General features: G+C 47.2%; 1 protein-coding gene across 8 annotated transcripts in view; it reads right to left on the reverse strand.

Annotated features, from left to right (window-relative positions):
- TMEM219 (transmembrane protein 219) overlaps window positions 1-25,047 on the reverse strand; it is a 35,099-nt gene that overhangs the window by 741 nt on the left and 9,311 nt on the right. The window contains exons 1-5 of one of the 8 annotated variants that reach the window (XM_005591593.4): window positions 9,580-9,633; window positions 8,405-8,603; window positions 8,116-8,305; window positions 2,788-3,017; window positions 734-904 (exon numbers count right to left, since the gene is read on the reverse strand). In XM_005591593.4, coding sequence (XP_005591650.1) covers window positions 767-904; window positions 2,788-3,017; window positions 8,116-8,305; window positions 8,405-8,569 — 723 coding nt within the window. In that variant the 5' untranslated portion in view covers window positions 8,570-8,603; window positions 9,580-9,633 and the 3' untranslated portion in view covers window positions 734-766. Of the gene's footprint in view, window positions 1-733; window positions 905-2,787; window positions 3,018-8,115; window positions 8,306-8,404; window positions 8,607-9,479; window positions 9,634-25,047 lie in introns of those variants that run through there. The other 7 variants (XM_005591592.4, XM_045382977.2, XM_045382976.2 and 4 more) reach the window with 7 other exon arrangements.

Genomic DNA, 25,047 nt, shown 5'->3' on the forward strand with positions numbered 1-25,047 from the left:
GTAAATGGGTATCATCAATTAGACTCTTCTGAGCAGTTCAAGTTGAATTTTACAAAATTTTCATCATAAAACTGGGTATCGGAATTTCAGGACAAAAGCAAGACAAACATGGTTCATACCCAGGACGAATCATCAAATGCGAACCCTCTTAACTCACCATTGTTACCCAAATGCTTGGATGCGAACTAGTTATGGGTGAGTCTTAAAATCACAATGTTGCTTGAAAGAAGTCAGCCACAAAAGAATGTGTATGATTCTGTCTACATAGGTTCAAAAATAAGTAAACCCAAACTATATTATTTAGGAATACATACTTGGCAATAAATTATAAAGCATGACAGTAGTTATTTCTAGGGAGAGGGAGGGCATAGTCAGGAAGGAAGGGACCATGGGAGTTTGTGGACTGCTGGTAATATTCTATTCCTTTCCTCAGTGGTATTTATAAGTATCCACTTTATAATAATTTGCCAAGCTGTCCTTTTATGGTATTGGACTTTTCTACATAAGTGTTAAATATTTTATAGTAAAAAAGTTAAAGTAATTAGAAAAATATTGAATGCTCACGGTGTCAAATTGTTCCCAGTCCCTAAGGGAAAGCTGTGGTTGAAGAGGTTCTCGGGGACTCAGAAGCAGCAGTCTTTGAGGAAAAGTCCAAAGATCTGCTCTACCCCAGTTACAACCTCCACCCCCATCCCATTCCCTGCTACCGCAGGACTGGAGCAAAGAACCTCACCTGAGAAACAAGTCGGGAACTAGGCCAGTGCCCTCAGAGCCGGGTTCTAGACCAGTGGGACTCCCGGCGTGGGTGGAAGCACATAGCAGTGACACAGCAGAGAAGGCCACAGAAGAGAAGCAGGAAGGAGCCCAAGACCAGCAGCCTGGAGCCACACAGAGCCAGCTCCTCCTACGGAGGGGTACAGGGAGGGGAGGAGAAGGAGATCTTAATCCAGCCCAAGGGCTATAGAGGGAGCCTCCATGAGGGAGAGGGCTCTCCACATCTAGGGAGCAACTAAAGGGAAAATGTTATTTTTTTTTTTGAGACAGTCTCGCTCTGTAGCCCAGGCTGGAGTGCAGTGGCTGGATCTCAGCTCACTGCAAGCTCCGCCTCCCGGGTTCACGCCATTCTCCGGCCTCAGCCTCCCGAGTAGCTGGGACTACAGGCGCCCGCCACCTCGCCCGGCTAGTTTTTTGTATTTCTTAGTAGAGACGGGGTTTCACCGTGTTAGCCAGGATGGTCTTGATCTCCTGACCTCGTGATCCACCCGTCTCGGCCTCCCAAAGTGCTGGGATTACAGGCTTGAGCCACCGCGCCCGGCCAATGTTATTTTCATATAAGTTGACATTTATTTATTTATTTAAACAGGGTCTCACTCTGTCACCCAGGCTAGAGTACAGTGGTGCGATCTCGGCTCACTGCAACCTCCACCTCCTGGGCTCCAGTGATCTTCCCACCTCAGCCTCCTGAGTAGCCGGGACCACAGGTATGTGCCACCATGCCCAGCTAATTTTTTTTTGTATTTTTTGTAGAGATAGGGTTTCGCCATGTTGCCCAGGCTCGAACATTTGTCTTGATGGTTTGAAAACTACTTTCTTGCCCAGCTATCAACCTGAACCCCCATCATGACTCCAAGAGATAGGAAACTTCATTATGATCCACATTTTAAAGATGTGTAAGCGGCCGGGCGTGGTGGCTCACACCTGTAATCCCAGCATTTTGGAAGGCTGAGGAGGGTGGATCATGAGGTCAGGAGATCGAGACCATCCTGGCTAACATGGTGAAACCCCGTCTCTACTAAAAATACAAAAAATTAGCTGGGTGTGGTGGTGGGCGCCTGTAGTTCCAGCTACTTGGAAGGAGGAGGCAGGAGAATGGCATGAACCTGGGAGGCAGAGCTTGCGGTGAGCCAAGATTGCGCCACTGCACTTCAGCCTGGGTGAGAAAGCGAGACTCCATCTCAAAAAAAAAAAAAAAAAAAAGTGCAAGCAGTGCTACATCTAGAAACCAGATCTCTGATTCCAAGTCCCAGGTTACGTTCCTCATGGGGTTTTTTCTTTTTTTTTTTTTTTTAAGACGGATCTTCAAGGATCATCCTGACCTGATGGAAGGTGTGGGTTGCAATCCTGGCTCTGCCACTTAACCAGTTGTGTGGCCTTCGGCAATTCACTCCCTCTCTCTAAACCTGTTTCCTCATCTGCAAAATGGGATAATAACACCTACCTCAAAAGGCTATTTTAAGATCAAATGAATTAATGAACCCTAAGAGCACTTTGTGCATTATAAACTGCTGTACACAATGCTCTTTGGTAAATGCCACCTTCTGTGTGAAGCACTCTCCACAAATGTTCAAGTTAGGGTTAATGGCTCCTTATTCTGTGTTTGCATAACACTTTGCTCACATCTTTCTAATAGCAATTAGCCCATTTGCCTCTTATTACAGCTTCTGAACTCCTTTGAGGTAGAGAGAATGTTTTAAAGACAATAGTAAACAATAATAGCTGTCACTTATCAAATCTCTATGTCCTAGGCATTGTGCTGGGCACTTCACAGTCATTCTCATTTAATCCTTATTTGGTGGAATTAAGAGATAGGGTCATGTTTTCTGTTTTACAGATGAGGAAGCTGACACTCAGAGATGTTTAGACACTTGTTCTAAGTCACACAGCCCCCAAGGCAGGGTTATAAAACCTGTGCTTTTTCTACAAAGTAGAATTGTTTCCAGGGGCCTTCAAGATACAGCAGTCAGCAGGCAGTCCACAAAACCCTGGTGACCCATCCGAGGCTCTTACCGAGGTCAGCAGCTTGGTCAGCACAAGGCCTTCGTGGCTCCAGACACTAACGCACTCCTCACCCATTCTAGGGCTCAGGGTGGCATTTCCAGCCCCCTCCTCTGAGCAGGATATGGGTGGCTGACTGGAGGGTAGGATTCCTGGAACAGCACTAAAATACAGGCAGGTTCCTGCAGTCCTTTCTGTGGTCACCCTGGCTGTGATAAGGACCAGTTGTCCTGCAGAAGATCCTGTGAAAGGCACAAAAGATGGAAGAAAATGAGGGGTGACGCGGGAGCCTCTGTCTTCACACTTCTATTCTTTTCTTTCTTTCTTTATTTTTCTGAGATGGGGTCTCACTTTGTCGTGCAGGTTGGAGTGCAGTGGCACAATCCCAGCTCACTGGAGCCTCAACCTCCTGGGCTCAAGTGATCCTCCCACCTCAGTCTCCCGAGTAGGTGGGACTACAAGCATGCGCCACCCGCCTGGCTAATTTTAAAATTTTTTTGTAGAGACAGGGTATCACTGTATTGCCCGGGCTAGACTCAAACTCCTGGGCTTAAGTCATCCTGCTATCTTGACCTCCTAAAATGTTGGGATTCCAGGCATGAACCACCATGCCTGGCCCTATTTATTTTTTAAGGCTTTCTTTAATACCAGGTGTTTTGGCATTGATTCTATTCAATGAACTATTCCATATACCATTATTTGTATCACTGAGAAATGAACTTTGTATCAATATAAACACAAATTAAGTTGCAATTTAAATTAATTTAAATTACAATCAATACAACAACCATACCAATACTCGCAAGGCTGCAGTGAAATGGGCAGATACACATTGCCCATGTCAGTTTGCATAAACTAGCTCATCCTTTTTAAGAAAGCAGTTTCTCACTTGGTACCAAAATCCATTGAAAGGTTCTCACCCTATTTTAAATTAGTGGGGAAAGGATGGCCTCAGTAAATGGCCTTGGGAAAATTTCCATGTAGAAAAAAACATAGCGTCAAACTGTTATCCTATAAAATAAAATAAAGTCCAGATGTATTAAAGAACTATACAAACTAAAAAAAAACTTAAGTATTAAAAGAAAATACAGTATATTTTATTTTATTATTATTATTATTTTTTTTGAGACGGAGTCTTGCTCTGTCCCTCAGGCTGGAGTGCAGTGGCACGATTTCGGCTCACTGCAAGCTCCGCCTCCCGGGTTCACACCATTCTCCTGCCTCAGCCTCCCGAGTAGCTGGGACTACAGGCGCCCGCCACCACACCCGGCTAATTTTTTGTATTTTTTAGTAGAGACAGGGTTTCACCATGTTAGCCAGGATAGTCTCGATCTCCTGACCTCATGATCCGCCCGCTTCGGCCTCCCAAAGTGCTGGGATTACAGGCATGAGCCACCACGCCCAGCCATTTTATTTTATTATTTTTGAGACAGAGTTTCACTCTTGTTTTTGCCCAGGCTGGAGCGCAGTGGCGCGATCTTGGCTCACTGCAACCTCCACCTCCTAGGTTTAAGTGATTCTCCTGCCTCAGCCTTGAGAGTAGCTGGGATTACAGGCACCCACCACCATGCCCAGCTAATTTTTTGTATTTTTAGTAGAGACGGGGTTTCATCATGTTGGCCAGGCCGGTCTAGAACTCCTGACCTCAGGTGATCCACCTGCCTCAGCCTCCCAAAGGCTGGGATTACAGCAATCAGCCACCATGCCTGGCCAGAATATTTTCTAATTTTAAAATGAGGAAGGACTTCCTATGAAAGACACAAAACCTAAAAGTCTTAATAAAGGACAAGAGTGACAAACCTAACCTCATAAAAATTAAAGACTTCTATGCAATGAAAGATAAGTTAAAAAAACAAGTAACATATTGATTGAAAATACCTATATTTAAATGACAAAAAGGATTACTATCCAGAATAAAGACCTTCCACAAATCAAGAAGACAAAGACAAATAACTGAAAAGAAAAATGAACAAAGGAAACAAACAGGTAATTCACAGACAACATGAAAACAGACAATAAACCATAAGAGGTTCAACCTTACTAGCAATCAGGAGAAAGTAAATTAAAACAATTGGGTAATAGGCCAGACCTGGTAGTTCATGCCTGTAATCCCAGCACTTTGGGAGGTGAGGCAGGAGGATCACTTGAGCCCAGTAGTTTGAAACTAGCCTGGGCAACATAGTGAGACCCCATCTCTACAAAAAATAAAAAAATTGGCCAGGCACAGTGGCTCACGCCTGTAATCCCAGCACTTCAGGAGGCCGAGGCGGGCGGATCATAAGGTCAGGAGTTCAAGACCAGCCTGGCCAACATGGTGGAATGCCATCTCTACAAAAAAATACAAAAATTAGCTGGGCATGGTGCCACGTGCCTGTAATCCCAGCTACTTGGGAGGTTGAGGCAGGAGAATCTCTTGAAACTGGGAGGCAGAGGTTGCAGTGAGCTGAGATCGCACCACTGCCCTCCAGTCTGGGTGACAGAGCGAGACTCCGTCTCAGGGAAAAAAAAAAAATTAGCTGGGCATGATGGCGAGCACCTGTAATCCCAGCTACTCAGGAGGCTGAGGTGGGAGAATGCTTACTGCAAGTCCTGCCTCCCAGGGATAAACAATCCTCCCACCTTAGCCTTCTGAGTAGCTGGGACCACAGGCGTGTGCCACCACGCCTGGCTATTTTTTTTTTTTTTTTGTATTTTTAGTAGAGACAGAGTCTTGCCATGTTGTCCAGGCTGGTCTCAAACTCCTGAGCTCAAGCAATCTGCCTGCCTTGGCCTCCCAAAATGCTGGGATTACAGGCGTGAGCCACCACGTCCGGCCCTAACTGTACACTTCCAATGGGTGAACTGTATTGTGTATGAATCATATCTCAATAAAACTATTATGTATCTATTTAAAAGTAAAAAGAATGAGAAAGAATTGTCCCAAGTCTGCATATATCAGACACAGTCCTTATTTTTGTTAACATATATGTACACCTGGACAGGCAGAGACCCACTCCCCCGTTACATACATACTCATAGGAGAATCTTAGAATGATAGTGTTGTAAAGGACCTCAGAAGTCAAAAAATACCACCCTCTTCCATCCCTCTTTATCTCAGCATATTTTAGATAAGGCAAATGTCATACAGGGATTAATGGCATCCACTGACATTTTCACTTTCTGTCTCTCTCGCTTGTCATTTTCCCAGAACACTATAGCTCTTTGGAAATTTATGTTGTCTAATTTTTTTCTGCATCCTTTGTGGCATACAGAACTATGCTAAGCACATAGCGGGCCCTTATGACACTGGTTTAATTGAATATGCTTCTCTGATATCCCTGAGGAAAAAGGGGTCTCTAAGAGGAGGTAGCTAAAGGATGAGGAAACAGTAGGTCAAATCTAGCCCATTTCATCCTACCTCCAAAGATAGACTCAAAGAACGTCAGAACTGGCAGAGGAAGAAAGCATTCATAGAAAACCTACCCTGTTGGCAGCATGTTCACTGAAAGCCCGAACCACAGAAGTGACTAAAGTCCAGGGATGTGTCCAAGGTCATCATTGGTGAGGTCAGAGGTAGGGTCCAGCCCTGAGTGTTCTGATGCCCGACCCCACAGTCCTCTGTGATCTCACCTTACTTTTTTTTTTTTTTTTTTGTGGTGGGACAGAGTCTGTCTCTGTCGCACAGGCTAGAGTGCAGTGGTGTGATCTCTGCTTATTGCAACCTCAGCCTTCCGGGTTCAAGAGATTCTCCTGCCTTAGCCTCCCAAGTAGCTGGGACTACAGGCGCCTGCCACCACACCTGGCTAATTTTTGTATTTTTGTTTGTTTGTTTGAGACGGAGTCTCACTCTGTCTCCCAGGCTGCAGTGCAGTGGCACGATCTTGGTTCACTGCAACCTCCACCTCCCAGGTTCAAGCAATTCTCCTGGCTCAGCCTCCTGAGTAGCTGGGACTACAGGCGCGCACCACCAAGCCTGGCTAATTTTTTTTTGAGACTGAGTCTTGTTCTGTCGCCCAGGCTGGAGTGCAATGGTACGATCTCGGCTCTCTGCAACCTCCGCCTCCCGGGTTCAAATGATTCTCCTGCCTCAGCCTCCTGAGTAGCTGGGATTACAGGCGTGTGCCACCATGTCCGGCTAATTTTTGCATTTTTAGTAGACATGGGGTTTCACCATGTTGGTCAGGCTGGACTCGAACTCCTGACCTCGTGATCTGCCTGCCTCGGCCTCCCAAAGTGCTGGGATTACCCGTGTGAACCACTGTGACCAGCCTACCCAGTTAATTTTTGTATTTCTAGTAGAAATGGGGTTTCATGGCAGGGTGCAGTGGCTCAAGCCTGTAATTCCAGCACTTTGGGAGGCCGAGACGGGCGGATCACGAGGTCAGGAGATCGAGACCAACCTGGCTAACATGGTGAAACCCCGTCTCTACTAAAAAAATACAAAAAACTAGCCGGGCATGGTGGCGGGCGCCTGTAGTCCCAGCTACTCCAAAGGCTGAGGCAGGAGAATGGCGTAAACCCGGGAGGCGGAGCTTGCAGTGAGCTGAGATCCAGCCACTGCAACAGAGCGACACTCCGTCTTGAAGAAAAAAAAAAAAAGAAATGGGGTTTCACCATGTTGGCCAGGTTGGTCTCAAACTCCTAACCTCATGATCCGCCCTCCTCGGACTCCCAAAGTGCTGGGATTATAGGCATGAGCCACCGTGCCTGTACTATTCTTAATTTTTTTTTTTTTGAGACAGAGTTTCACTCTGTCACCCAGGCTGGAGTGCAATGGTGCAATCTCGGTTCACTGCAACTTCAGCCTCCTGGGTTCAAGCGATTCTCCTGCCTCAGCCTCCCGAGTAGTTGGGATTAGACGCACCTGCCACCATGTCTGGCTAATTTTTGTATTTTTAGTAGAGATGGGGTTTCACCATATTGGCCAGGCTGGTCTCGAACTCCTAACCTCGTGATCCGCCCTCCTCGGACTCCCAAAGTGCTGGGATTATAGGCATGAGCCACCGTGCCTGTACTATTCTTAATTTTTTTTTTTTTTTTGAGACAGAGTCTTGCTCTGTCACCCAGGCTGGAGTGCAATGGTGCAGTCTTGGTTCACTGCAACTTCAGCCTCCTGGGTTCAAGCGATTCTCCTGCCTCAGCCTCCCAAGTAGTTGGGATTAGATGCGCCTGCCAGCATGTCTGGCTAATTTTTGTATTTTTTTTTTTTTGAGACAATTTTTATATTTTTAGTAGAGACGGGGTTTCACCATGTTGGCCACGCTGGTCTCGAACTCCTGACCTCAAATGATCCACCTACCTCGGCCTCCCAAAATGTTGGGATTACAGGTGTGAGCCACCAAGCCCAGCCTCTGATCTCACCTTTCAATCCCATCTGACTACCCAAGACCGTCGCCTGGAATATCCGGGTCTTGTTCCTGTCTGGACTGTCTCCGAAGTTCAAGGTGGTCAGTAAGCCCACGACGTGAGACCCTCGCCACTTCCCTGTGACTGTCCCATTCCTGGGACACAGGGTCAGCTGGCCAAAAGATCTCAAAAAAGAGACCCAGTCCTGTGAGCAAAAGAAGGGTGGGAGATGGGTGAGATGAGATTAGCAGCAAAAGCCTGTCTAGGTTGGAAGGAAGAGCAGGTATGGGGGTGGGGAACTTACCTGGGGGATGTCAGGGCTGCGCAGGCCAGTCCTGTGGGTGAGGAGGAAGCTGCCAAGGCCCAGGCCGGAGAGGCCAAGGAGCAGCAGGATCAAAGTGGCACAGACCAGAGGTGGGTGGTGGGCCAGACACAGGTGCAGGTTGTGCCCTGCCTGGCAGTTGCCCATGGGGAGCAGAGGGGGCTGAGCCTCCGGGGAGAGCCTGCTGGAGGACAGGGAGGGAGAATGGGACAAGAGCACCTCTTTTACGCAAAGAGAAAAGAAAGCTCAGAGAAGACAAGGGACTTTCCAAGGCCACACAGTAAGTGGCAGAGCCAGAACAAGAATCCAAGGTTCCCGACTCCAAAAGTTCATCTCCCTGCACTGCTGGATAAATATTTGCTGCATTTAATTTCTGAAGTAATCTCAGTGGAGGCAGAGCAGGGCACTCCGTGGTGGAAGAAGGAACCCCAAAGGGAGACTTCTCAGCTGGAGAAACAGGAAGCACTGTTCTGGGGCGAGGGTTTGGCTGAGGAATAGTTCCAGCCAGAGCCCAGACAAGGGAAGATTCTGGAGAAGAACTCCACTGTGCAGCTAAACGGCTAGATCTGAATCCCTTTCTGTTACTCACTGACTCTGTGAGCTTAAGAATCCATGAAATAGGAGTTCTAAGAACACCAAGTAATAAGGATTAAACGTGGTGGATGAAGCAATCTGCGTGGTATTTGGCCATGCAGAATTCAACAGATGTCCATTTCCTTTCTCTTTCTCGTACAGATTCTCAAAACCGGGTAAGGCGAGGCAAAAAATACTGTGGGGGAAACTGAGGCTCGCGGACTTTAACATAGGAGGGGTAGGGCCAAGGTCTGAACCCTGTCTCCTGCTTCCAAGTGGGGTGCTCCTTCCCACGCAAGGTGCGACAGCCTGATGGAAAAGAACTTCTGGAAGGCGAAGAGATAAACAGCGGTGGGGGGAGAAGGAAGGAGCCACGGAAATGCAGGTGTCACAAATGCTCAGCCCTGCCCCGCCTCCCGTCCGGCTGGAAGGGGGTTAAAGGGAGGAGAGGGTAGAGCCTGGGGGTCCGCGGCCGCTGGTGCACCTGAGCACCCCCTCCCCGGAAAGCCCCCGCCCCGAACGATTGCAACACCCTCGTCCCCTCCCGGTCTCGCGCGTCCGATCCGCCAGCCGCTCGCGCTTACCACTCCGGGCCCGGCGGAGGCCGGCGCCCCCTGCGACGTCACGCGCGGGGCCGCGAAGGGGCGGGGTCCGTGCTCCGCGCTTCCGTCCCCGACCCTCCTCCCCGCGCGGCCCCGCCCCAAGGACGGGTCCGCATGCGCAGTGGCCACGCGGGCGCCAGCCACGCAGCTCCCCGCCAGGGTGGGGGCGTACCAAAGGGACACCCGAGGAAGGGGCCACCGGGAAGGAAAACCTCCGCGGGAAGGGTGGAAACGGGAGGAAGGCTAGGGAGCAAGTGCGAGAAATGTCGCAGAAGCCCACAGGCTCCCTCCAGAGAGACTGGCGAGAACTGCCCTAGAAACTTGTCGCGGGCATTTTTGGGCTGTGCGTCCCCCACCCGCGCCAATAGCACAGCCCAACCGCGCCCGGGTTCCGGGTGAGGACTCGGCAACCGCTCGGAGCTGCAGGGCTGCCGCTGTAGGACTCGTCCACTGGAGCTGGAAGTGGTGTTTTGGGCTCCGCTCTTCTGTCCACCCCGATCATGCTTAATGTCTGCACCTTTTTCGTGGACCCTGGCCTTTAGTGACTCCTTAATGTATAGGATGCTGGAGCTGAAGAGTTGCTCAGTAGAGAGCATCTCGGTTCACTTCTACCCAAGTTTTAGAGGTGAGAACATCTGGCCGGAGGTAGCATGACACATGGAGCCAGGAACTTTGGGTTCAAATCCTGACTATCCGTACCCTCGCGTAAGCCATAGCCGCGCTCTCAGGGGACTAAGCTTACCCCTCTGCTAAAGAGGATCATCCTACCTATCTCACCGGTTGGATCAGAAGCTCAAGGGGCAAAATGTGGGAAAACATGGGCCCAGTGCCCACTGAGCACACAGGACAGATGCTACTTGAAACGGAATCTATTTAATTCGACTGTGGTTTCCTTAAGGCGGAGACTATGTTGTTTGTATCACCAACCACAAAAGTTTGTGGCACAAAACCTTCGCATATACAGTCAAATGATTTTTTTTTTTCTTTTTTTCTTTTTTTTTTTTTTGAGACGGGGTCTTGGTCTGTAGCCAGGCTGGAGTGCAGTGGCGCGATCTTGGCTCACTGCAACCTCCACCTCACGGGTTCAGGCGTTTCTCCTGCCTCAGCCTCCCGAGTTGCTGGGACTACAGGCGCACGCCACCACGCCCAGTTAATTTTTGTGTTTTTAGTAGAGACGGGGTTTCACCATGTTGGCCAGGATGGTCTCGATCTCTTGATCTCGTGGTCTGCCCGCCTCTGCCCCCAAAGTGCTGAACCACCGCACCCAGCTGATTTTTTTTTTTTTTTTTTTTTTTTTAAGACAGAGCCTTGCTCCGTCATCGCGCAGGCTGGAGTTCAGTGGCACAATCAAAGCTCACTGCAGCCTGGACGTCTTGGGCTCAAGAGATCCTTCTGCCTCAGCCTCCTGGGTAGTTGAGACAGCCAGTAGTCACACGCCACCCACCATGCCCAGCTAACTTTTGCACTGTGTGTAAGAGACGGGGTTTTGCCGTTTGCCATGTTGCCCAGGTATGTCTCAAACTCCTGGCCTCAAGCAGTCCTCCCGCCTCAGCCTCCCAAAGTGCTGGGATTACAGGCGTGAGCCACCATGCCCTGACTAGTCAAATGATTTTTGACAAGGGTGCTGTGGCCATTCAGTAGAGAAAAGTATATTTTCTGTGCATCAAAGGACACAACAGGCTGGGCATGGTGTCTCAAGCCTGTAATCCTATCACTTTGGGAAGCCGAGGCAGGTGGATCACCTGAGGTCAGTAGTTTGAGACCAGCCTGGCCAACATGGTGAAACCCCATCTCTGCTGAAAGTACAAAATCAGCCAGGCATGGTGCCGGGCGCCTATATTCCCAGCAACTCGGGAGGCTAAGGCAGGAGAATCACTTGAACCCCCAGAGTGGAGGTTGCAGTGAGCTGAGATTGCACCACTTTACTCCAGCCTGGGCAAAAGAGCAAAACTCCGTCTCAAACCCCCACCCCCCAAAAAACAAAACAAAACAAAAAAGAACAGTGAAAAGGCAACCAACAGAATGAGAGGAAATAGCAAATCATATATCTGATAAGGGGTTAATATCTATAATATATAAAGAACTCCTACAACTCAACCACAATAAACAAGCAACTCAATTAAAAGGGCAAAGGACTTGAGTAGACGTTTCTCCAAAGAAATATATACTATACTGTAGAAATGACCAACAAGCAAATTAAAAAATGCTTAACAAAACTAACCATTAGGTAAATGAAATCAAAGCCAAAATGAGATACCACCTTATACCCATTAGGATGTCAGCTATCAAAAATCACTAAATAACAAGTGTTGGTGAGGATGTGGAGAAATCAGAATACTTGTGCACCGTTGGTGGGAATATAAAATAGTGCAGCTGGCCTGGCGCGGTGGCTCCCGCCTGTAATCCCACCATTTGGGAAGCTGAGGCAGGCGGATCACCTGAGGTCAGAAGTTCGAATCCACCCTGGCCAACATGGAGAAACCCTGTCTCTTCTAAAAATACAAAAATTAGCCTGGTGCAGTGACAGGTGCCTGTAATTCCAGCTACTTTGGAGGCTGAGGCAGGAGAATCGCTTGAACCTGGGAGGCAGAGGTTGCAGTGAGCCGAGATCGCACCATTGCACTCCAGCCTGGGCGACAGAGCAAGACTCTGTCTCAAAAGAAAATAAAATAGTGCAGCTGCTATGGAAAACAGTACGGCAATTTGTATTTAAAAAAAAAAAGTAAAAAATAGGCCAGTGTGGTGGTTCACACTGGTAATCCTAGTACTTTGGGAGGCCTAGGCGGGCAGATTGCTTGAGCTCTAGAGTTCAAGACCAGCCTGGCCAATATGACAAAATACAAAAGTTAGCCAGGCATGGTGGCACATGCCTGTGGTTCCAGCTACTTCGGAGGCTGAGGCAGGAGGATTGCTTGAGCTGGGGAGGCGAAGGTTGCAGTGAGCGGACATGGTGCCACTGCACTCCAGCCTGGGAGACAGAGTGAGACTCCATCTCAAAAAAAAAAAAAAAGGCCGGGCATGGTGGCTCAAGCCTGTAATCCCAGCACTTTGGGAGGCCGAGATGGGTGGATCACGAGGTCAGGAGATCGAGACCATCCTGGCTAACATGGTAAAACCCCGTCTCTACTAAAAAAAAATACAAAAAAAACTAGCCGGGCGAGGTGGCGGGAGCCTGTAGTCCCAGCTGCTCGGGAGGCTGAGGCAGGAATGGCGTAAACCCGGGAGGCGGAGCTTGCAGTGAGCTGAGATCGGGCCACTGCACTCCAGCCTGGGCGACAGAGCGAGACTCAGTCTCAAAAAAAAAAAAAAAAAAACTAAAACAGAGTTTATTCAGTCAACAATTTTTTAAAAAATGCTATGATCTGGGCACAAAATTAATATCCATGTAGCAAAAACTTTGTCAATGCTTCTACTTAAGGACAAGCCTAATTTGTGGGATAAGGCATGAAAGTGTCCAGCATAGGACCTGTACATCACGGGAGGTGAACAAATGTGAACTGCCCCTCATGATTCTTGTGCTTTGGAGTAAGTAGGCATATTTGGGCAATGGTTCTTGTAAATGACCATAATTGATTTTCTCATTCGGCCAAACCAAGCAATTCTATGGACTAGTAGAGGCAAACTGGTTAGAGCAAGGAACTGCCTTGAGGCCTGAGAACAATCGACTTACATAGAGAAAGTAAAGTGGTGGTGGGGGAGCAGGAGAGGACACAAAATTAGTTGTGCATTATAATGCTCCAACAGTATACCAACATTTTTTCTTTTGCATTGTTTTTGAGATGGAGTTTCCGCTCTTGTTGCCCAGGCTGAAGTGCAATGGCGCAATCTCGGCTCACTGCAAGCCCCGTGTACTGGGTTCAAGTGATTCTCCTGCCTCAGCCTCCTGAGTAGCTGGGATTACAGGCACCCACCACCACGCCCAGCTAATTTTATTCTGTTTTGTTTTTTGAGACAGGATCTCACTCTCTCACCCAGACTAGAGTGCAGTGGCCCGATCTCAGCTCACCTCAACCTCTGCCTCTCAGGCTCAAGGGATTCTCCCGTCTCAGCCTCCTGAGTAGCTGGGATTACAGGTGCATGCCACTATCACCTGGCTAATTCTTGTATTTATTAGTAGAGACAGGGTTTCACCATGTTGGCCAGGCTCATCTCAAACTCCTGACCTCAAATGATCCACCCACCTCAGCCTCCCAAAGTACTGGGATTACAGGCATGAGCCACTGCACCCGGCCTAATTTTCTGTATTTTTAGTAGAGATGGGGTTTCATGTTGGCCAGGCTTGTCTCAAATTCCTGACCTCGAGTGATCCACCCACCTCAGACTCCGGAAGTGCTGGGATTACAGGCATGAACCACCATGCCCGGCCAAGTACACCAACATTTATGACTTAATCCACTCAACAAGCCCTCAAAGTGGATGTTATTTTAGAAACCTGGGCCTTAGTTTAAGTCGGGGTCCCCAACCCCTGGGCTGTGGGGCCAGTACCAGTCCGTGACCTGTTAGGTACTGAGCCGCACAGCAGGAAGTGAATGGCTGGCGATCGAAGCTTCATCTGTATTTACAGCTGCTCCCATTGCCTACATTACTGCCTCAGCTCTGCTTTCTGTCAGATCAGCAGCGGCATTAGATTATCATAGGAGCATGAATCCTATTGTGAACTGCGCATGCGAAGGATCTAGGTTGCTCCTTATGAGAATCTAATGCCTGATGATCTGTCACTCCCATCAACATCAGGTGGGACCATCTAGTTGCAGGAAAACAAGCTCAGGGATCTCACTGATTCTACTTTATGATGAGTTTTTGTATGTATGATAATTATTTGTATTATATATTATAATGTAATAATAATAGAAATAAAGTGCACAATAAATGTAATGTGCTTGAATCATCCCGAAACCATTCCTTCCCCAGTGGAAAAATTGTCTTCCATGAAACTGGTCTCCAGTGCCAAAAAGGTTGGGGACTGCTGGTTTAATTTAACCAAGGTCATACATATATTAGGTGGCAGAAGTTGGGTTATGATTTAAGCCTGACCACAGCATGGCATGTGGGAATGAGAAAGCCCTGTTGAGGCTCATTCATTCAATAAGCATCTGTTGGCTGCCAGGCTGTGTATTCTGTGGGCTGGGAATATAGTGGTGGACAAAGTATTCATGATCTCTGGCCTCCTGGAACTACAATCCGGCACATTCAGGCTGGGCGCGGTGGCGCATGCCTGTAATCCCAGCATTTTGGGAGGCCAAGGTGGGAGGATCACCTGAGGTGGGGAGTTCAAGACTAGTCTGACCAACATGGAGAAACCCTGTCTCTACTAAAAATACAAAATTAGTCGGGCATGGTGGCACATGCCTGTAATCCCAGCTACTCGGGAGGCTGAGGCAGGAGAATCGCTTGACCCAGGAGGCAGAGGTTGTGGTAAGCTAAGAACATGCCATTGCACTCTAGCCTGGACAGTAAGAGCAAAACTCCATCTCAAAAAAAAAAGGCAACAAGAAAAGTGCATGTTTGCCTAAACTTTTTTTCTTCTTCTTTTTTTGGAGGCAGAGTTTCACTCTGGTTGCCCAGGCTGGAATACAATGGCGCGATCTCAGCTCACGGTAACCTCTGCCTTCTGGGTTCAAGCAATTGTCCTGCCTTAGCCTCACTAGTAGCCAGGACTACAGGCATGCATCACTAGGCCCAGCTAATTTTTTTGTATTTTTAGTAGAGACAGGGTTTTGCCATGTCGTCCAGGCTGGTCTCAAACTCCTGACCTCAAGTGATCCGTCCACCTTAGCTTCCCAAAGTGCTGGGATTACAGGTGTAAGCCGGTGAGCCTGGCCTTTTTTTTTCTTTTTCTTTTTTTTTTGAGACAGGGTCTTGCTCTGTTGCCCAGGCTGGAGGGCAGTGGCACAATCTTGGCTCAGTGCAACCTCCCTCCCCCACATGCTCAAGCAATCCTCCTACCTCATCCGCCCAAGTAGCTGGGACCACAGGTGTGCACCACTACGCCGAGCTTTTTTTTTTTTTTTTTTTTGTATTTTTAGTGGAAACAGGGTCTCACTATGTTGTGCAGTCTGGTCTTGAACTCCTGAGCTCAAGCCATCCAGCTGCCTCGGACTCCCAAAGTGTTGGGATTACAGGTGTGAGCCACTCTGTCTGGCCCCATCTAAACTTTTTTTTGAGATGGAGTCTTACTCTGTCGCCCAGGCTGGAGTGCAGTGGCGCGATCTCGGCTCGCTGCAACCTCCAACTCCTGAGTTCAAGCAATTCTCCTGCCTCAGCCTCCTGAGTAGCTGGGATTACAGGGGCATGCCACATGCCTGGCTAATTTTTGTATTTAGTAGAGACGGGGGTTTCACCATGTTGGCCAGGCTGGTCTCGAACTCCTGACCTCAAGTGATCCACCTGCCTTGGCCTCCCAAAGTGCTGGGATTACAGGCGTGAACCACTGCTCCCACCCATCCACCTAAAGTTTTACATGCACATTCAATCAGTGGAAGTTCAGTCCTCTTGGAGCCCATCCTTGAATAAGAACCCAATGTAGATATTAAATAATGTATTTAATATGGTTCTCTCTACCCTACTTGGGCCTTAGTTTTGTGTTTAGTTTCATAGTAGAACCGACTGATAAAATTACTCCTTCCTGAGCCAGGCGTGGTGGCCAGTGCCTACAATTTCAGCCACCCAGGAGACTGAGGCAGGAGGATTGTCTGAGCCCAGGATATCGAGACCAGTCTGGGGAATAGAGCAAGACCCCATCTCTAAAAAAAGAAATTACTCCTTCCTTTCCCCTTTACAATTTGGTTTTTATCATGTGTTATTCATCCATTCTGTCAACCAGTTCATTCATTCAAGAAACATTTAAACGTTTGCTAAATGCCAGGCACTTGGTTAGGCACTGTGGGAAGCCACACTTCCTACCATGGAAAAGCCTTAACGAAACAGGCAGATACAAAGCCGGCCACGGTGGTTCACGCCTGTAATTGCAGCACTTTGGGAAGCCGAGGTGGGAGGATCACTTGAGCCTAGGAATTCAAGACCAACCTAGTCAACATAGTGAGGCAATTTTTGTTTTGTTTTGTTTTGTCTTGTTTTTGAGACGGAGGTTTGGTCTTGTCACCCAGGCTGCAGTGCAATGGCACGATCTTGGCTCACTGCAACCTCTGCCTCCTGGGTTCAAGTGATTCTCCTGCCTCCCTAAGTGCTGGGATTACAGGTGTGACACATTGTGCCTGGTCAAAAAAAATTTTTTTTTTTTTTGAGACGGAGTCTCATTCTGTCGCCCAGGCTGGAGTGTGGTGAGGTGATCTCTGCTCACTGCAAGCTCCACCTCCTGGGTTCATACCATTCTCCTGCGTCAGCCTCCCAAGTAGCTGGGACTACAGGTGCCCGCCACCACACCCAGTTAATTTTTTGTATTTTTTAGTAGAGACAGGGTTTCACCATGTTAGCCAGGATGGTCTCAATCTCTTGACTTCATGATCCGCCCGCCTTGGCCTCTCAAAGTGCTACGATTACAGACATGAGCCACCGCACCTGGCTTTTTTTTTTTTTTTTTAAGATGGAGTTTCACTCTTGTCGCCCAGATTGGAGTGCAATGGCACGATCTCAGCTCACTGCAATCTCTGCCTCCCAGGTTCAAGCGATTCTCCTACCTTAGCCTCCCGGGCAGCTGGGACTACAGGTGCCCGCCACCACGCCCGGCTAATTTTTTGTATTTTCAGTAGAGACGGGGTTTCACCATCTTGGCCAGGCTGGTCTCGAACTCCTGACCTCTTAATCCACCCACTTCGGCCTCCTGAAGTGCTGGGATTGCAGGCATGAGCCACCACGCCCAGTCTAAAAAAATTTTTAAGTTAGCTGGGCGTGGGGGCGTGCACCTGTAGTCCCAGCCACTCTGGAGGCTGAGGCGGGAGGATCACTTGAGCTGCAGTGAACCAAGATTGCCACTGCACTCCAGCCTAGGTGACAGAGTAAGACCCTGTCTCTAAAATAAATACATAAACAAATAAATATTACTTTTTTGAATTATGTCAATAACAAAACAAATTATTATCCCTATTTTATGGATGAGAAAACCAAGACTTAGCAATGTTAGCAAACTTGTCCATGGTCTCCACCTAGCCCACCAGCTACATGTCCCACACAGGAATGAACAATAAACATATTGAAAAAAATAGGCTAATATGATTGCCTGTAATAAGAAATACTTATTCCAAAATAGAATTTAAAAAATAGGATAATATGATTACCTGGAATAAGAGAAACTTTCTGAAGCAAGACACACAAATATAGAAACCATAAATGAAGAAGGTTGATAAATTTATTTAAAATTTAAAACCTCTGTATAATAAGACACCATGTGAGTGAGAAGTTGGAGAAAATCGCTGCAGTCTATATACACCGTCAAGGGATTAGAAGCTGCTAACATTTTTTGTTTTGTTTTGTTTTGAGACGGAGTCTCACTTTGTCACCTAGGCTGCAGTGGGTCCCTCTCAGTTCACTGCAACCTCGGGCTCCCAGGTTCAAGCGATTCTCCTGCTTCAACTTCCCAAGTAGCTGGGATTACAGGCGCTTGCCAACACCCAGCTAATTTCTTTTGTATTTTTAGTAGAGACAGGGTTTCACCATGTTGGTAGGCTGGTCTTGAACTCCTGACTTCAAGTGATCCACCCGCTCGGCTTCCCAAAGTGCTGGGATTACAGGCATGAGCCACCGTGTTTTGTTTTTTACTAAGGTAAAATTTACATATAGGCTGGGCGTGGAGGCTCGTGCCTGTAATCCCAGCACTTTGGGAGGCCGAGGCGGGCGGATGACAAGGTCAGGAGATCGAGACCATCCTGGCTAACACGGTGAAACCCCGTCTCCACTAAAAATACAAAAAATTAGCCAGGCGTGGTGGCAGGCGCCTGTAGTCCCAGCTACTCGGGAGGCTGAGGCAGGAGAATGGCGTGAACCCAGGAGGCGGAGCTTGCAGTGAGCCGAGATCGCACCACTGCACTCCAGCCCAGGCAACAGAGCGAGACTCCGTCTCAAAAAACAAAACAAAACAAAACAAAATTTACATATAGCGAAATGCACAGATCTTAAAGTATAAAATTTCTTGAGTTTTGACAAATGTAATGCTTATCTAAACACCCCAATCAAGACATAAAACACGGGTTGGGCGTGGTGGCTCACGCCATCTCAAAAAAAAAAAAAAAAAAGACATAAAACACTTCTAGCACTCCAAGAACTTCCTTCCCTCCCCTTTCTAGTCAGTCCCCACTGCCCGTGTCCATAGACAACTACTATCCTGATTCCGTAACCACATATAGTTATTTTTTTTCTTTAAAATGCCCACATTCACTTAATAGACTGTAAGTGTCGTTAGAGGAGTATGTGCCTGATTTTGTGTGTGTGTGTGGGGGGGGGGTAAACAATATATATAATATAAAACTTGCCATTTTAGCTTTTTTTGTTTTTTGTTTTTTGTTTTTTTGAGACAGAGTCTCACTCTGTTGCCCAGGCTGGAGTGCAGTGGTACAATCTTGGTTCACTGCAACCTCTGCTTCCTGAGTTCAAGTGATTCTCCTGCCTCAGCCACCCAAGTAGCTGGGATTACAGGCATCTGCCACCATACCTGGCTACTTTTTTGTATTTTTAGTAGAGACGGGGTTTCACCATATTGGCCAGGCTGGTCTTGAACTCCTGACCTCAGGTAGTCCACCTGCCTTGGCCTCTCAAAGTGCTGGGATTACAGACGTGAGCCACCGCGCCTGGCCATTTTAGCTACTTTTAAGCGCATAGTTCAATGTATTAATTATATTCACAATTTTGTGCAACTGTCACCACTATTTTCAAAACTTTTTCATCACTCCAAACAGAAATTCTGTAACATTAAGCAATAACTTTCTTTTTTTTTTCCTGGGAAAAAAAATGGATTATTTATTATATAAAAACACGATTGGCAGAATACAGAAAAACTGTTTCTTTTACCTTTACATATTTATTACAAACACCAAACTGTAACAATTGGAAGAATGAATTTCAAACTACCCAAAATTATTCATTTGGTGAAATTATTCAAGTCATGAATGCTAAGTAAATAGATGCACTTCAAAATATGCGAAGCGTGGCTGAGTGCAGTGGCTCATACCTGTAATCCCAGCACTTTGGGTGGCCGAGGCAGCCAGACTACCTGAGGTCAGGAGTTCGAGACAAGCCTGGCTAACATGGTGAAACCCTCACTGTACTAAAAATACAAAAATTAGCCATGCATGATGGCGGGTGCCTATAATACCAGTTACTTGGGAGGCTGAGGCAAGAGAATTACTTGAACCCGGGAGGCAGAGGTTGCAGTGAACTGAGATCAAGCCACTGCACTCCAGCCTGGGTGACACAGCAAGACTCTGTCTTAAAAAAAAAAAAGTAATACACCACATTGATAGAATGAACTAGGGAGAAAACACATGGTCATCTCAATTGATGCAGAAAGGCTCTGAAAAAATGAACGCCCTTTCATGATTTTATTTATTTATTTATTTATTTATTTTGAGATGGAGTTTCGCTCTTGTTGCCCAGGCTAGAGTGCAATGGCGTGATCTCGGCTCACCACAACCTCTGCCTCCCAGGTTCAAGCAATTCTGCCTCAGCCTGCTGAGTAGCTGGGATTATAGGGATGCGCCACCATACCTGGCTAATTTTTTCGTATTTTAGTAGAGACGGGGTTTCTCCATGTTGGTCAGCCTGGTCTCGAACTTCTGACCTCAAGTGATCTGCCCACCTCGGCCTCCCAAAGTGCTGGGATTACAGGCGTGAGCTACCGTGCCCGGCCAACACCCTTTCATGATTAAAACTCTCAATAAACTAGAAATACACAGGAACGTCCTCAAAATGATAAAGGCTATAAATCACAGCTAACATCATACTCAACAGGGAAAGACTAAAAGCTTGTCCCCTCAGACCAGGAACAAGACAAGGATGCCTGCTCTCATCACTTCTATTCAACATAGTACTAGAAGTTCTAGGCAAAGCAATTCGCCAAGAGGAAATAAAAGACTTCCAAATTGGAAAGGAAGAAATAAAAGGATCTCTTTTCACAGATGATATAATTATATATAGAAAATCGTAAGGAATCCACACAAAAATTTTAGAATTAAGTTCAGCAAAGTTGCAGGACACAAAATCAATTCAGTTTTTACACACTTGGAGCAAACAATTTTAAAAGGAAATTTAAATAATTTCCTTTGCAATAGTATCAAAAGAATAAAATACTTAGAAAGAAATTTAACCAAGGAGCTCAAAGATTTGTACACTGAAAATTACAATATACTGCTGACATAAATTAAAGAAGACCCCCAAAAGAGAAAACATCCCACATTCATGGATTGAAGGACTTAATAGTGTTAAGATGGCAATACTACCCAAAGCGATCTGCAGTTTCAATGCAAATTCCTAACAAATCATATCAAATCCCAATTATGGTTTTTAAAGAAATGGAAAAACCCATCCTAAAATTAATACAGAATCTAAAGGGATCCTCAATAGCCAAAACAGTCTTGAAAAAAAACCGAAGGACTCAATTTCCTGATTTTAAAACTTACTACAAAGCTATCATAATCAAAACAGTGTAGGGGCTGGGTGCAGTGGCTCATGCCTGTAATTCCAGCACTATGGGAGGCCAAGGCAGGTGGATCACCTGAGGTCAGGAGTTTGAGACCAGCCTGGCCAACATGGCGAAACCCCATCTCTACTAAAAATACAAAAATTAGCTGGGTGACGAGTGCTTATAATCCCAGCTACTCGGTAGGCTTAGGCAGGAGTATCGCTTGAACCTGGGAGACGGAGGTTGCAGTGAGCCAAGACTGCGCCACTGCACTCCAACCTGGGGGATAGAGCTAGACTCTGTCTCAAACAAACAAACCAACAAAAACTGTAGTGGGGGCAGGTGTGGTGGCTCATGCCTGTAATTCCAGCACTTTGGGAGGCCGAGGCGGGAGGATTGCTTGAGGCCAGGAGTTCAAGACCATCCTGGGCAACATGGTGAAACCCAGTCTAAAAATAAAAAAATTTAGCTGGGAGTGGGTACAAGCGCCTGTAATCCCAGGTACTCGGGAGGCTGAGGCACGAGAATTGCTTGAACCTGGGAGACAGAAGTTGTAGTGAGTCAAGATTTGGCCACTGTACTCCAGCCTAGGTGACAGAGTGGCAAAAACAAACAAACAAACTAACAAACAAAAAACAATGTAGTGGGAGGTCAGAGCAAGATGGCAGAATAGAAGCCTCCTCAGAACCATCATAAGAACCAAAAATCAGGTGAGTGGTCACAGTAGCTGATTTTAACTTCATATCACGGAAAGAGGCACTGAAGAGGGTAGGAAAAACAGTCTTTTTTTTTTTTTTTTTTTTTTTTTGGATACAGAGTCTCCCTGTCACCCAGGCTGGAGTGCAATGGTATAGTCTCGGCTAACTGAAACCTCTGCCTCCCAGGTTCAAGCTATTCTCCTGCCTCAGCCTGCCTAGTAGCTGGGACTACAGGCATGCGCCACCATGCCTGGCAAGTTTTTGTATTTTCAGTGAGACGGGGTTTCACCATGTTGGCCTGACCTCAAGTTATCTGACCTCAAGTGACTCCTGACCTCAAGTGATCCGCCTGCCTTGGCCTCCCAAAGTGTTGGGATTACAGTTGTGAGCCACCGCGCCAGCCAGGAAAGACAGTCTTGAATCATTGACACCACTCCTCCCCCACCCCCTAGCAGTAGCTGCATGGCACAGAGAGAAACTGTGCACTTGGAGGAGAGAGAGCACATGGACTGGGGGATTTGGCACATTGAACTGAGGGACTTGGCAATGAACTCAGTGCTGCCCTGTCACAGTGGAGAGCAAAGCCATGCTGGACTCAGCCAGTGCCTTCCCAAGGAAGGAGCATTTGTATCAGCCTGAACCAGAGGGGAATTGTCCATCCTAGTGGTCAGAACTCAAGCTGTGGCAAGCCTTGCCACCACAGGCTAAAGTGCTCTGGGGTCCTAGATAAATTTGAAAGGCATTTTAGGATACAAGGACTGCAACTTCTAGGCAAGTCCTAGTGCTGGGCTGGCCTTAGAGCCAGTGGACTAGGAAGGCACATGACCTAGCTAAACACTAGCTGGGGCAGCTAAAGGAGTGCATGTACTACCCTTCCCCCAATCCCAGGTGGCATAGCTCACAGCAAAGAAAGTAACTCCTTCCTTCTGCTTGAGGAGAGGAAAGCAAAGAGTAAAGAGGGCTTTATCTTGTATCTTGGATAGCAGATCAGCCACAATAGGATAGAGCACCAGGCAGAGTCATAAGGCCCTCATTCCAGGTCCTAGCTCCTGGATGACATTTTTAGACACACGCTGGGCCAGAAGGGAGCCTGCCGTCCTGAAGGGAAGGACCCAGTCCTGGAAGGACTTATCACCTGCTGACTAAGGAGCCCTTGGTCCCTGAATAGCCAACAGCGATACCCAGGTAGTATCTGTGGACCTTGAATAAGAGTCTGAGTTGTGCTGGCTTCAGGTAAGGCCCAGCACATTACCAGCCGTGGTGGCTCTGGTGAAAGACTACTGCTTGAGAAAAGCGGAGAGAAGAGTAAAGGGAACTTTGTCTTGCACCTTAGGTACCAGCTCGGCCACAGTGGGGTAGAGTACCAACCAGATTTTTGGGGCCCCCAAGTCCAGACCTAAGCTCTTGGACAACATTTTTGGACCTGCCGTGGGCCAGAGGGGAACCCACTGCCCTAAAGGGTGAGTCCCAGGCCTGAGAGCATTCACCACAAGTTGACTTGAAGAGCCCTTGGGCTTTAAGTGAGTGTTCAGAACTCTCTGTGGGCCAGTGGTGGTGGTGGCCACTGGGAGAGGCTCCTCTGTCCATGGAAAGGGGAAGGTAGAGTGGGAGGCACTTTGTCTTGTGGTTTGAGTCCCAGCTTAGCTGCAGTAGAATAGACCACCACGTAGATTTCTAAGGTTTTTGACTCTAATCTCTGGTTCCCAGACAGCATCTCTGGACCCTCCCAGGGCCTGGGGAAACTCACTGCCCTGAAGGGAAAGATAAAAAGCTGACTGGTGGCCCCAGCTGCTGATTGTAGAGCCCTAGGGCCTTGAGTGAACACAGGTGGTATCCGGGTAGTGGTTACAGTGGGCCTTGGGTGAGACCCACTGCTGTGCTGGCTTCAGGTATGACCCAGCACAGTCCCAGTGGTGGTGGTCATAAGAAGGCTTGCATCACCCCATTCCTAGCTCCAGGAAGCTCAGCAAAGAGACAGAGACTCCATTTATTTGGGAGATGGTAAGGAAAGAGAACAAGAGTCTCTGCCTAGTAATCAGAGAATTCTTCTGGATCTTATCTAGGACTACCAACGTGGTACTTACATGAGTCCACAAGAACCACAGTGTTATTGGGCTTGGAGCTCAAGTCTCTTTGAATACATGGAAAGTCTTCCCAAAAAAGATGGGCACAAACAAGCCCAGACTGCAAAGACTACAATAAATACCTAACTCTTCAATGTGCAGATACCGATGAACATCCACAAGCATCAAGACTATCCAGGAAAACATGACCTCACCAAATGAACCAAATAAGCCACCAGGGACTAATCCTGGAGAAACACAGATGGGACCTTTCAGACAGAGAATTCAAAAAAGACATCTTGAGGAAACTCAAAGAAATTCACAGTAACACAGAGAAGGAATTCAGAATTCTATCAGATAAATTTAACAGAGATTGAAATAACTAAAAATAAGCAGAAATTCTAGAGTTGGAAAATGCAATTGACATACTAAAGAATGCATTAGAAAGTGAGGTGACTCACACCTGTAATCCCAGCACTTTGGGAGGCCGAGGTGGGTGGATCACCTGAGGTCAGAAGTTTGCGACCAGCCTGGCCAACAAGGTGAAACCCCATCTCATCTAAAAATACAAAAATTAGCTGGGCATGGTGGCACACACCTGTAATCCCAGGTACTCAGGAGGCTGAGGCAGGAGAATCATTTGAGCCTGGGAGGCAGAGGTTGCAGTGAACCGAGATTTCACCACTGCACTTCAGCCTGGGCAACAGAGTGAGACCCTGTCTCAAAAAAAAAAAAAAAAAAGAAAGAAAGAAAAAGAAAAGAAGAATACATTAGAGTACCTTAATAGCAGAACTGATCAAGCAAAAGAAAGAATTAGTGAGCTTGAAGGCAGACTATTTGAAAATACATAGGCAGAAGAGACAAAAGAAAAAAGAATAGAAAATAATGAAAAATACCTACGAGATCTAGAAAATAGCCTCAAAAGGGCAAATCTAAGAGTTATTAGCCTTACCAGAGGAGGTAGAGAAAGAGATAGGGGTAGAAACTTTTTTCAAGGAATAATAACAGAAAACTTCTAAAACCTAGAGAATCAACATTCAAGTACAAGGTTATAGAACACCAAGCAGATTTAGCCCAAAGAAGACTACCTCAAGGTGCTTAATAATCAAACTCTCAAATG

This window comes from Macaca fascicularis, chromosome 20, assembly GCF_037993035.2.
Source record: "Macaca fascicularis isolate 582-1 chromosome 20, T2T-MFA8v1.1".
Taxonomy (NCBI): Eukaryota; Metazoa; Chordata; class Mammalia; order Primates; family Cercopithecidae; genus Macaca; species Macaca fascicularis.